The sequence below is a fragment of the Ambystoma mexicanum genome, chromosome 5q, assembly GCF_040938575.1.
Source record: "Ambystoma mexicanum isolate Mex_15411 chromosome 5q, UKY_AmexF1_1, whole genome shotgun sequence".
Taxonomy (NCBI): Eukaryota; Metazoa; Chordata; class Amphibia; order Caudata; family Ambystomatidae; genus Ambystoma; species Ambystoma mexicanum.
In genome coordinates this window covers 58,896,772-58,910,846 of record NC_090933.1, presented here as the reverse complement: position 1 = coordinate 58,910,846, position 14,075 = coordinate 58,896,772, and the positions used below count along the sequence as shown (strand labels likewise).

At 49.5% G+C, this 14,075-nt stretch overlaps 1 protein-coding gene across 1 annotated transcript in view; it reads right to left on the bottom strand.

The window, feature by feature from the left end:
- The window catches only part of MOCOS (molybdenum cofactor sulfurase), an 819,339-nt gene that overhangs the window by 143,385 nt on the left and 661,879 nt on the right, over positions 1-14,075 (bottom strand). The window contains exon 8 of the mRNA XM_069620525.1: positions 5,923-6,369. Coding sequence (XP_069476626.1) covers positions 5,923-6,369 — 447 coding nt within the window. The remainder of the gene's footprint in view (positions 1-5,922; positions 6,370-14,075) is intronic.

Here is a 14,075-nt window from a genome sequence, read left to right as displayed (position 1 = left end):
CAGGAGAAGTACTGTAAAATGTTTTTTGCAGAATGTGTAGAGGAGATACAGCAAAGACATGGCCACGCTAGAATTGTGGGACACTTGGAGGAGAGAGTTTGTGGGTGTGAGAGGGAACAGTAGTAATCAGATTGAGAAGGTGGATGATTTGGCAGACTCTAGGTTTCCTGTGAGTTAGAGGGGGCCTCTTTGCAGGTGAGAAGAGGTGGGCTTCGGTTCCTGCACCACTCCGAATGTGGCATTGCATGTCCATCTTGAGTAGGCATCTCTGCGGGGTGATCCAGGGTTGAACGAGAGGGGTATTAGGAGGGACGGTTTGAGAGGGACAGTGATGAACAAAGGGAGAACTAAGCTGAGGTAAAGTCGGAGAAGAACTGTTCAATGGAAGAGTCCTTAGGAGCCCAAGGGAAAGAAGGGAGTGCTTGACTTTATGTGTATGTAGGGATGCAGGGAGTCAGTTTGAATCTATCTTTTGTGATTGAGGAGATGAGAAGGGAGAGCGGGGGAGGGACACAGTACTACTGAAGTAGAGGATTGATTGTTCAGAAGAGAAGGGGTCAGTAGTCTGATTAAATAAGGAAAGCGGGGAGCAGATGCAGACTAGGCTGGCGAGTTCCTTTGGGAGCGAGTTGGTAAATTGGGGAGTGTTTAGAAAGAAGGGATTAAAGTGGATTGGGAAGACTTTGGGGAGGTTGAAACCCTCCAAGAGCACAACATGAAATGGAACATATTCTGCAAAACACCCAAGATGATCGAACGCACACAACATGCTGTGGGTAAGTAGTACAGGCAGGATTGGGTTGGAGGCTGTGACAAGGCAATCCTTCTGAGGGTGGATACCTATCACAGTGCACCACTGCACGTCTCCATTGGGGTCTTCCAAAGTCACAGTGGCCAGAAAATCCCCATCCAAGCCACGTATGTAGAGGTAAAAAGGGGAAAAGTTCCTTGTATGCAAGCCCGGTCTCTGAAAAGAGTCTGGGCCCCTTTAAACCCATAAATAGAAAGATTTTCTACAACCTGAACAAGGGGCTTCTCATTCTGTGTTAAGGGACATATACCTGCCGAGGGAAAGCAAAGTTAAAGATCAAACAAATATATACATTTTCCGCTCTACTGAGGCAATGTAAACAACCACTGGCAGCCCGATTGAGCGATATCAATTTAGGGAACACATTCTGGACGGGCCAGTGCACGCAGAGGGAAGCAGGCATCCCCGCAGGAGATCTCAAGGGAGGAGAATCAAAGCACACATGCGGAAGAGGCCACTATAACATCAACAATGGCGAATGGCATCCATATACATTTAGAGAAACCCCCTGAACACTCACCTCACCAGATTCACATGGCCCAATCAGGGGACAGTACCAGCCCCATCAGAAAGGTGCAGCTTCTTCCCTTGAAGCACAGCCCGCAGCCATAGCACACACCCAATAAAAAACAGCCAGCCCAAGCAGCCTTTGCCAGTCCAGGAAATATCCTGGAGGGGGAAGGCAGATCCTTGGAGACCACAAGTGAGGATACTTGGCAGAAGGAAGACAGTCTTGGGGGTGAGCTGGACAGAGAGGAGAAGCAGACCCTGGGGGGCCAGGTACAGCATGGGTCGCCAACGAGAAAGAAGCACTACAGCAAAGTACTACAGGGGGGGACAGCCTGGTGAATGATGAGAGAAGCATCGAAACGTCTAAACGTGTTTATTCTATTAGAGAGAAAGATACTGGGTAAGAAGGGTACGAGCTTGGAGAGAACATCAAGGGGCACCAGCTGGAATGTGAGAGGCAGAGTCAGAGTCAGTGAGGAGGGCAAGTGAACACTCTGCCACCAGCTTCGACACACTCCTACCTGACGGCTACAAGATCCTCTCTGTGCCCAGGCCCAACCGTTCAGGGGGTGGTGTTGCCCTTATCTTCCCTGAGTGGATTCCCGCCACTGTCACTCCTACGCAGACCTACTCCTCTTTTGAATGTCTTGTCTGCCGACTCTCTCTCTCTCCTAGCCATTCCCTTACCGTGGCTACTATCTATCGCCCACCTGGTCAAATTTCCTCCTTCCTCTCTGAGTGGGCTGACCTCTCCTCCTCACTCCTGTCCTCAACCACCCAACTCCTCTTTCTCGGTGACTTCAACATCCACCTCGATGCCTCCTGTCCCCCCACTGGTCTCTTTCGCGAAATCTGCAACTCTCTCTGACTCTCTATTCTCCCGTCTGGGCCTACTCACTCTGCAGGGCACACTCTTGATGCTCTGATCTCTTCTGACCTTCCCCTCTCCCTCCCTCTCTCCACTCCTCTCTCCTGGAGCGATCACTTTCTCCTATCCTCCCACCTCTCCCTCCCTACCCCACAGGCAAAGCCACCCTCTTCACTGCCACCCACCTTCTCGGTCATCCGGCCCATGAAGCGCGTGTCAGTTGAGGCTTTCGCTGCTACCTTCTCGCCCCCTCCTCCCCCCCCGGCTGACTCCCACCCTGACACAGCCCTCTCCATGCTCTATTCCTCTATATCTGATACTCTCGATATCCTTGCCCCCGTCATGAGAATCCGCCTGAAGCCCAAAGCCAAATGTAACTCCTGGTATGACTCGGATCTCGTCACCCTAAAACGCAAGTGCAGGATGGCAGAGAGGAAATGGCGTGCTTCATGTTCATCCTCTGACAAACTGGCCTGCCGCCTGCTCCAAAGGCAATACCGGCTCTCCGTTCTCACCAAGAAGAGAGCCCTTATCCAAGCCCGCATCTCTGAGGCATCTAACAACTCGGCCGAACTCTTCAAAATCTGCAAGGAGCTAGCCAACCCTGCTGCAGTCTCTACCTCTCCTGTCCCCTCCCAGGCCCTCTGCACTGCACTGGCCTCGCACTTCATCTCAAAAACTCAGGACATCCTGTCCTCGCTCTCCTCCGCTCTCCTCCCTCCCTCTCTTCCCGGCTCTTCCTCTTGCTCTCTTGCAGCCACCCCTCCGCCCTCCTTCTCTGCTTTTCCACCTTTTTCTGCTGATGAGGTTTCCAGACAAGTCCGATCTATGAAAGCCTCGTCTAAACAGGTTCACCCCTGTTCCTCCAAAACCATCAAGGACCACATCGACTCCCTGGCTCCTGCCCTGGCTGACTTTTGCAACCACTCATTCGCCTCTGGAGTCTTCCCATCCCCCCTCAAGCACTCCCTTGTGCACCCCCTCCTCAAGAAACCCTCTTCCGACCCCTCCTGCCCGGCCAACTATCGCCCAATCTCCATTACTCCCTTCCTGGGCAAACTCCTGGAGAAACTGGCCATCTCCCAGCTTAACCTCCATGCTGAATCTGTTGGTAATCTTCATGACCATCAATCCGGCTTCAGAGCGGCCAGAAGCACGGAAACTGCTCTCCTGAACATCCGTGAGGACCTGCTCCTTAACCTCGATTCCAACACTCCCTGTGTTCTCATTCTGCTCGATCTCTCCTCTGCCTTTGACACTGTCAACCATGCCATCCTGCTCAACCGTCTCCGTGATAACCTGGGTATCACTGGTCAGGCTCTGGCATGGCTGACCTCTTTCCTTTCCGGTCGACCCTCCCAGGTCCAAATGGGCTCCTTCCTCTCTGACATCTTTTTCTCCACCTGTGGTGTCCCCCAGGGATCCAACCTCTCTCCCTGGCTTTTCAACCAGTATCTGGCACTCCTTGCCCACCGCATCGCCGCTCTCTGCCCCCACTTCCAGTGCTATGCGGACGATACCCAGCTCATTTTCAGGCTACACTCGGCCTCCTCCTCTCCTTCCCTCATCTCCGACTGTCTGTCTGCTATCCAGGAATGGTGTGCTGCCAATGACCTCTGCCTTAACGCCAGTAAGACTGAGATTCTACTCATCGGCACACCCACTCCCTCCTTCCCTGCAGCTCTCTGGCCGGCCTCCCTTGGCCCCCTTCCCGCCCCTACCTGCAAGGCTAAAAACCTCGGGGTCATCTTCGACTCCACACTCTCCTTCTCTCCTCATATATCTGACGTCTCTAAGAAGTCACACTACCAGCTGCACCTCCTCAGAGGTATTCTTCCCTTCCTCTCCTTCCCCCAGAAGCTCACTGTCTCCCGAGCCCTGGTTCTCTCAAGGCTGGACTACTGTAACAGCCTCTATCTTAATCTGCCTGCCTCCACTCTCCGCCCTCTGCAACTTATCCAGAACAGAACTGCGAGACTTGTCCTTGGCCTCAAGCCCAGGGACCGTATCTCTCCAGGACTGAAATCTCTTCACTGGCTCCCAGTGGCTGCGAGGATTAAGTTCAAAACCCTCTGCATTGTCCACAAGGCCTTCTGGGGCCTGGGGCCTAAATACCTTCAACTCTCTCTTCCTAAATATCTTCCTTCACGAGCCCTTCGCTCATCCGTCTCCAACTCCCTCATGGTCAGCCGCTTCTCGAAGCAACAAGCTGAGGGTAGATCTCTCTCCGCAGCAGGGGCCTCCCTCTGGAACAGCCTTCCTGCCTCCCTGAAACTTGAGGAGAACCATCTCCGGTTCCGGAAGTACCTCAAAACCTTCCTCTTCGCTTCTGCCTTCTCTCTCCCTCTCCCCTGCTAAACCTGCTTAACTCCCCACTGAATTCTGCACTAAACCTGCATCTGGGCCACTCTCAGCGACCTCGGTCCAGGGCCCAGCCACTCTCCACTTGCACTGCCTCCCTGGCTCCCCTTGCACTGTGGGACTGTCACTGTATCCCTACAGCCCCCCTTCCCAGCACTTCTCAGCACTTGCTCTGCACTTACCTCGCACTTGCCACCAGCTGGCCCTTTTTATTTATTATTTATTATTTTATTACGCTACTTACCTTGTACTGCACTTCCCCCCCACCTCCTCCCCCTGCACTTTCTCCTTTTCCCCTTACCTCTGCACTTGCGCGATCTGAATGACACCTGGCCTAGTAGGATCGTTTGTCTGTCTTCCCCTTGTTTCCCTCCCTCCCTGCCTCGTCGCGCCTTGAAACACTTGTGTATAGGCGCGTTACAAATACCATATCATATCATATCATATCATAACACTGAAGATAAATTATATTGTAAATGTAGAGGAAGACAGACTGAAGCTGGAGGAAGAGACCAAGGGGAAAAGTTTACTGAAGAAAACTCTAGATTGGCCAGACAAAGGGAAAGAATTTTAAGTAGGAAAGGAATTGAGGACAAGACACATAAGCGGAACAGTGTGTAGGGAGTGAAAAACCTCACAAGTGTGATAGAGGCCTAGTACTGGGGAACTGGAGAGAGAGTGACACATTTGAGAGGAGGTTCCAGAGGACCACGTTGGTTCATGGGAGACCGCAGCAGTGGGTGGAGGGTGGAGGTTTGAGATGGTGGCATTATGACTGGGAATGGGAAAACAGTCTTGAGAAAAGAAATGGACTGCTGGGAGCATGGCCACACTTCCCAATCAAACCCCACCAGGGTCTGCAAGACCCCTCAGCAAGGGAAACCCAGAGCAATGAGCTGGTAAACCACCTAGGAGGCAAAGGACTGGCAGACCCCCCAAATCATCAGTCGGCCCTCAAGCTTTGGGTGCATGGCAGGGGGCACCGCGAGGACCAGCAAGAGAATTGAGAGACCACGCCATGCTCCCCTCTGAGACACTTGACAGGGGAAAGACGCCCTTCCTGTGGAGAGAAGATTGGGAACACTTTTGTACTTTGTACTTTTGCTGCCACAGATTTCGGCTTGCATTGAACTTTGGAACTTGAATGCTTTTAACGGGGATCCCTTTGGCACAGAAGGGGAAATGTCCATAATTATCTTCATTATAATGGCCCTGACATGTTTTGGGGAATGACAACTTTATTAAATCACCTCAAGCATTCCAGCATGAACAGTTATCATGAAAAATACATGTAACGTGTGTCTCTATTCATATAATCTGCAATGGGCAAAGACCCATTGTGCAATATGAACAAAAATGGTTAGAGCCTTACCTCCATCGCAGCGCAAGATTTGATTGGGTAGAGGAAAATGTGGGTGAGAGTGATCGGCACAGCACCATTCCTTGTCGCTGCTGCCAATGTTGCAGATCTCTGCTCAGGGTGCAAGCCATTGGCCTTCCCATTCATGCTTGAGTAGTCATGGCAAACATTCTTCGTAGAAAGAGGCTCCTTCATGAGGTTTGTGCCGTCCATGTGGTCCCCAGGAGCTGACCACCTAAGTGGCTGGGACTGCAGAGAGTCTGGCACAACCCCCTCTCTCGTTGTTGAGCATCCACCATGCAGGGCCAAACGAGTTGGTCGTTCTGCAAAAGTATCTGTGATGAATCTCAGAAAAGCTTGTGCGTCTTCGAAAGTGGACATGTAGCCAAACGAGGCTCTGATGCAGCCGGTAGTTCGTCCGTCAATCATATCCATGGCATCTCCACAGATGTGCCCACCCTGGAGGCAGAAGAAGCAAAAGGTGCAATAAGTCGACAGGACACATCGTTCATGCCTTCCAGTGGCCCGCTGGATAGATACATTCTTGCATTAGAAAACGCATCAAACAGACATATGCGTCAAGAGGGAATACAGATGCCGCACGAAAACATTCACATTTAATCCAAAATAAATTCGTGTTATATGTAAAAATCAAAAAATGAAAAATGTATTTGCAATAGAGAAGTTAGTGAAATATGATCACCAACATATCGTTATCGTCTATTGACGTACATTGCATTAGCACTCAGAAGGGGATATCATAGGGTCTCCCAGCCAATCAGGGAGCTAGGATGATGGGTTCCTCTTATTACTGGCCACATTCTGAGCCTCCTAAAAAGCAGGAAGCTGTTATCTTCCCTCCTGGAGGTAAGCCTTTGCTCACCCTGCCCCTTTTCAACTGCCCCTAGCCACTTACATGCTACCTTCCCTTTCCACTCCCCGCAGTATCCTGACCCAAGCCATACTTACCTAGGGCCTTCCCGGCTCCAGGAACTCCCACTATCATGACCCTTCCACTCTGTGGTGATGGCCACCATGAAAAGGGAGAAGGGACTAGCTGTAGTTCCCTTCTTCCTACATCCGTGGCGGCCATTTTAATTTGTGGTTGTTTTTTAAGTTGAGAAAGGGCAACCACACCATATCTCAAATTAAGAAAAAAGCAAATAGCTGTACACCCTTCAGTGGGCGGGCATTGCCAGGGCCTACGTTAAGGCCTACGCTTTGCTTGGGCCTGCAATTCAATTCCCCGGCTATAACGTGTCTGGTTAATGCCCGCCCACGTCAGTGTTTATTGCTTCATTAGCACATGGATTCCGTAACAGACCTACTCTCAGTCAACCTGAATTCTCAGGAGTCTGGTACAGGCATCATTCCAAATATTCTGTCTTGAGCAGCACTCTGACAAGCCCCCAGAAACACTTGTCTTCTGCTGTGTAAAGGCAGAGAGACGGATTTGCAGTTCAATTCCCCAAACAAGCAACAGCAATGAAACACAAAATGTGTCCAAATTATTGTTACTGGTTTCATGATAATTAAATTAACATTTCAATGTACTTGTGTGTGCTCATTTCCCACCTTATTGCCCACAATAAACACACTTTCCTTTTTAGTTGCACAACTCCCGGGTCTAATAGCCTAATAGACCTTGAGAGGGGTGAATATCAGTGCCAAGTGCAGGCGGTCTTTTCTCCGCTATTGATAGGGGTGAATATCAGTGCCAAGTGCAGGCTTTCTTTCCTCCACTACACCTTCTCAGCTGTAATTTGGCAGTGCAAATAGTGGTTATTCCATTACGACCACTTTTTACTGTACAGCTAAACTTGGAATGTGCCCTGACACGTCCAGAAATAACCTTATGGTAACAAATAGCGAAATAGGGAATTGGGGACGCGAGCCAGGGTGAGAGCAGACCAAGGGGGTGAGTAGGAAAACACCCACGTTAAAAAATAAATTACAAAAAAGCACGACTTTCCAAAGGGTCGACTTTTTGCAAGTCGATTGTTAAAGAAGTTTATTTGTAGATTGTCAATGTGTGTATCACTCTGTTGTTAGCGTCCAAGGTTTTGCCTCAGACATTTTTAATCGCAGCCATTTGCTGTTAAGTGCAATATTGCTCGTGGGGCTGAGTGAATACAGTTAGTACAAGTCCATTTGTTTGCTTCTGTCAGAACATTCACCAATGGACCCTATATCTATATACATATGTAGGACCAGTCTCCTAATGATCTCCGAGTGTGAACCAAAGTGCCGGGAGAAGCAGCACTTTATTTCATTTTCAAACTCAAAAGGACAGAGTTAAACAAAAAAAAGGTGGGAGCCTGTGGTCCAAGATGGCCGCTCTTGCTGTTCATCATGTTCGGAAAATGATTAATTCCTGACAAGATAAGGTGCTTCATCTATCACATGCTGGAGAGCTGAAGATCAGATCTGCCCAGGTATGGAGCGAACTACAGCTCTTGGGGACCAAGCACAACATTTTGTACGGTGGTGCCCCCACAACCCTGTCACAACTATTATGTCAGGATGTCTGTGCCAATACTGACAGTGCTTCTCTAATGTCACTGCAAGGGCACCCATTCCTTTGGTAGATGGCCCCACAGCATCCTCAGCAATTCTTTCTGCCGCTTCCCAAATGGCACGGTGGGATGCATGCTTCATGCGTGCCACCTTTATGGTTACGCACATGCAGAGTGCACTACCACGGCGAGACTGCCTATGCTCTTGCATTGCTAATATGAAGCAGAGATTTCCTAATGAGCCGAAAGTGGGGGAGTCCTTCAACTCAAAACAAAGCCCAATGACCTGTTCTACAGGAGAGTGCCCACACAGCTCATCATACAATCATGTTTTAACTCTCCGTGCCATATCGGGGTAGGATCTATTTATATATCATTCTGGACTCGTCCATCACTGAAATGCCCGGCCATTTTCCCCTGAACAAGAGTACCAAGAGCAAATCCAGACAAGTGTCTCTGCTTTGTTGGGAGTCATTAGTGAGGCCTGGAGGAGAGAATGACTGTGCCTTACGCCCTTCACCGTCCTGCGCGGAGGACTTGAACATGAGTTGGCGTTCATTATCATCAATGACAGGTTCCCAAATCACTGTTTATGCTGACTCTCCCATGCTGAAAGAAAACACCAAGGTTTAGTTTTGACCCAGACAGGATAATCCACCAAAGTCCTTTAGACTGGAGCCGCCCACCCCCGAAAGTGGCAGAGTAGACGCATGTACACCCCAGTAAGCCCCGGCGAAGGAGATGATTGTGAAGCTCAAGACTGAACGCCCCAGCCGAGAGGTTGCAGGAAAGGTAGCACATACTCCAGAACTGGATAGAAAAATAAAAATGCTGATCTTCACTTCTAAGCCCCAAAAAGCCCTCGAGAAGGGGATATACCAGGCGTGGCGCTCATGCTGGATTTATACAGACCTTTGACACAGCACAAAGGGCTGAAGATACAGGTGAACCTATCTACCTTATGGCTCTTGCTGTGTGGGCCCAGAGACAAGCGTGCTTTCTTTGCAATATCAATGGTGCCACATCACTAGAACACCACAAGGGTGTGCAGATATGTGCCAAACATAGCGTAATGTGTCCATTCCAGAATCTGATCGATATGGTCTTTGGGGGTACGTTCAACACATATTTGGCACAGTTGTGGAGGACATACCCTGCCCTGAATAGATCCCCTGCGTATATTAAGAGGTTTCTCATTTCGGTCAGAATGAGGAAGGGGCTGCCCCTTCACCCAATTTTCCCCTGAAGGTTTATTTGGATTTACCAGTCCTGTGCTGTAGGGGAAGGATCAGAAGAAAAAGATACCCCTTTTTTCTGTTGAGAGCTAATTGCGGTTGAGGTAGTACCAGGAGGCAAGCATCCAGACAACCGACTGCTGCCACGGGTAGCTGTTCAGAGTGCACTGATTCCACCGGTCGGTGGACAAGTCTGCCATTTTGTACATCACTGGCGATCCTTGTATGCGGCTCAGGGGTACTGGAAACAATGCAATGTTTCCAGTAGGGCCACCCTTTCGATTGAGGCCCTGACCCTCAACCACTTTTCCAAAAAAGAAAATTAACTAATGAACATACAGGTGGTCTGCCTCAACGGAGTGACGCCATTGATATTATGTCTGGAACCTCCCTATTCCTCATGAAATGAAAACAAAACGTGAGACCAGTTGCTAGTTGACAGCCATTCAATTATTGGATTCTGTGCAAACATTTCAAAATGGAAGGCATTCACATGATCAGGGATTGATTCCTCCTCTATGGACATTGGCTGGCACGTGTGAACATCCTGGACTCATAGTCCTTAAAAACCTTCCTCATTGATGTTTCTGACAGTTACGATAGGATATGATATGGTATTTATCACGCACCTATACACAAGTGTTTCAAGGCGTGAGAAGGCAAGGGAGGGGAGACCGAGGGAGCACAAAAAACAGCAATCTTACCCGGCCTGGTCACATTGAGATTGTGCAAGTGCAGGTGAGCGGGGAGGGGATTAGTGCCAGGGGACGAGGGGGGGTAAGGCGGGGGCGAGTGGCAGGATGGACAAGTGCAGGACAAGAAATCAACACAAGTAGTGCAGTCAGCAGGTGGCAAGTGCCAGAGTTAAACTCCCAGACAACAGGTGTCTAATAATTGCTAGGAAGGGGACTGTAGGGTTACAGATATAGACCACAAGTGCAGGGGGTGCCATGAGGCAGTGTGGGTGGGCAGCTGGACGGGCAGGGGCCTGGGCCAGAATTCAGAGGGTAGCCAGGTGACCAGTGCAGTTATCAGACAGAAGATCAGCAGGGGAGAGGAAGAGAGAAGGCAGAAGCTAAGAGGAAGGTCTTGAGGTGTTTCTGGAACCGGAGATGGTTCTGCTCAAGTTTCAGAGAGGCAGGGAGGCTGTGCCAGAGGGAGGCACCAGTTGAAGAAAGACATCTGCCCCCAACTCGTTGCTTGGAGAAGCGACTGACCCTCAAGGCGTTGGAGGTGGAGGAGCAAAGAGCTCGAGTAGGAAGATATTTCTGAAGAGAGAGTTGGAGGTATTGTGGTCACAGGCCCCAGAAGGCCTTGTGGACAATGCAGAGGGTCTTAAACTTGATCCTTGCCTTCCCTGTCAGCCAATTCAGAGATTTCGGAGCTGGAGAGATACAATCCCTGGGCTTGAGGCCAAGGACAAGACTCGCAAGCTTGTTCAGGATGAGTGGTGAGGACGGAGAGTAGAGGCAGGTAGATTTAAAAAGAGGCTGTTGCAGTAGTCCAGCCTAGAGAGGACCAGAGCTCTGGAGAAAGTGAGCTTCTGGGGGAAAGTGAGGAAAGAAAGAATACCTCTGAGGAGGTGCAGCTGATAGTTTGCCTTCTTAGAGATGTGAGGAGAGAAGGAGAGTGTGGAGTCGAAGATGACCCAGAGGTTCTTAGCCTCACAGGTGGGAGCAGGAAGAGGACCCAGAGTGGGCAGCCAGAGAGTGACAGGAAAGGAAGGAGCTGGTGAGCCGATGAGGAGGATCTCCGTCTTACTGGAATTAAGGCAGAGGTCATTGGCAGCACACCACTTCTGGATTGCGGAAAGAAAATCAGGGATGAGAGACGGGGAAGAGGTGGCTGAGGGGAGTCTGAAAGAAAGATGAGTGTCATCAGCTCAGTGTCATCAGTTCTAGTGTGGCAGACTTTTGCAGGAACTTCATCAGCCTGCCTGCCTCTCCCCTGCACCATGCTGATTCCTAAACATGATGAATCAACTGGCAATGGATATTGTGTCATGAGGAGTATGAATAATCATATACTTAGATGACATGGTCTCCATGACGCAAGACAGACCTACCCTACGGACTCAGGCGCACATGGTGAATCATTTAACAGGTACTTGGGGTTCCTGATGAACAGAGAGATGTTAAACAGGAGCACATGCTTCTTCTCAAAATCTGAGCTTTATGGTATTCAACTGTGAGTGGCTCCCTATTGCCAAAGAGTGCGTAGTTCGTAGAGAGGTTTACCTCCTCCTCTCGAAAGTTCGAGCATTGCTGAAGGAGTTGGCTATAACTGGAGGGATATAGTGTTCCTCCAATCCGGCTTTTTTTCTGGGCTCTTGCTCTACAGGGCCTTCAAAAGTATAACCAGTCATAATTTGCTACACACCTACTCCTTCACAGAGGTTTTGAATCTCTCTGAAGATGCCTGTCTAGAATTACATTTGTGGTTAGATGACTTGAAAGCTGGGAATGGGAGAGACCGCTTCAAATCATCCCTTGTTCTAATCATCAAATCGAATAAAAGCGGGTCTTGTTAGGTCACCATTTATTAAGTAATCACAACAGATGGGAAATTCTCCTTACTGGGAATTGGACTTACAAGTCAACTGCTTATAGTATTTACAGATTCTTTTGGAAACAGGAGCCATCTCAGCCATCAGGTTAATCGGTCACTTCAGCCGACACAATTTACATTGCTGACGGGGGTAGCAAAATAATGTCTGCATTGCGGCGTCAAGGAGCATATCAAAATCACAGCAGGATTCATTACATGGCCACCCACAGGGGTAGCTGGAGCGATAGACACCGCTCAGAAAGCAGCGATTGGCTGTTGTGCAGGAAGCTATTCCACAAGCTGAAAGAGGTCTGGGCCTTGCTTGACACTGACCTCTTTGCTATCTGCCTCAATGTTCAGCTTGCCAGGTTTTTAAGTTAGAAGCCCAAACCAGAAATCGTAAATTCAGATGAATGTTTGCGGACCTAGAGCCAGAAATCAAAGGCTTGTCCCATTATGGCCTTGCGTTTCCTGTTTCTAGACATATGAAGTGCGGTTTTAGCTGGATGTCATAGCTATTTTTACCCATGCCATCCTTTGCTTGTGTAGTATGGGGTCCTAAGGCGGCCACTGAAGAGCTTCATCACTCAGGATGATTGCATTTGTTAATTTAAAGAAACCACATAGCCCATTACCATCACCCACCTTAGCATGTTGGGTCAGAGGGTTCGTGACACAAGCCTCAGCTTATTTGGATGTCTATGGTGTGATATAATATGATAAGTCATTTATAATGCAACTGTACACAAGTGTTTCTAGGCGAGACAAGACAAGGAGGGGAGGACAGAAGGAGGGCAAAACAATGAACTTAATAGGCCTTGTGTCATTCAGGTTGCGCAATTGTGGGGTGGTGAGAGGGGGAGAAGTGCCAGGGGGAGGGGCGAGTGCAAGCAACTCGCAAGTGCTGCCAGGAGGTGGCTCATAGGTGCATAGAACCAGGGGACTGTGGGGTTGCAGATAAGTCCTTTAAGTGGTTGGGAGGCCAAGAGGCACTGCAAGGGCAACTGGTCATGAAGGAGCCTGGTTCTGTAAGTTCAGTGGGTGGCCAGGTAACCAGTATGTGCGGAAGACGGGGACATCAGCAAGGGAGAGGGGGAGAGAGAAAGCAGAAGCAAACAAAAAGGTCTTGAGTTGCTTCAGGAACCTTAGTTGGTCCTGCTCAAGTTTGAGAGAGGCAGGAAGGCTGTTCCAGAGGGAGGCCCCAGCCAAAGAAAGAGATGTACCACCCACTCTCTGCCTGGAGAAGCGGCTGACCCTCAGAGAGTTGGAGGTGGATGACTGGAGGGCTTGAGAAGGAAGATGCTCAGGAAGAGAAAGGTGGATGTAGTGTGGGCCCCGGCCCCGGAAAGCTTTGCAGATGGTCTTGAACTTGATCCTCGCAGCCACAGGGAACAAGTGGAGAGATTTCAGGGCTGGAGAGATACAATCTCTGGGCCTGAGGCCAAGGACAAGTCTCGCAGTTCAGTTCTGGATTAGTTGTAAAGGGCAAAGAGTAGAGGAAGGCAGACTTAGAAAGAGGCTGTTGCAGTAGTCCAGCCTAGAGCCCGTATAGCGTTCACTCACCAAAGGGGCTATAGGTTTATAGGCTTTCCAGCTGGGGGCTCTGTTGGAGGTTATCATGTGAGCCAAAGACGGGTCTGGCCATTCAGTCTTTAAGGAATTATATCTCAAACCAGGAAAGCAGCCCGCTTTCTTAGAAATAAGTGAGCATTAAGCAAGCACAATGCTTGCCTGTGGTTGTTGAGATGAAATCGACATTTCCCATCCTTTTTACTACAGGAAAGTCTCTGTTTTGTTACAGATAGATTATGACCTATGATTTGATCGTCTGATTTATTAGCCATCAACAGCTGCCTTTAGACAACTG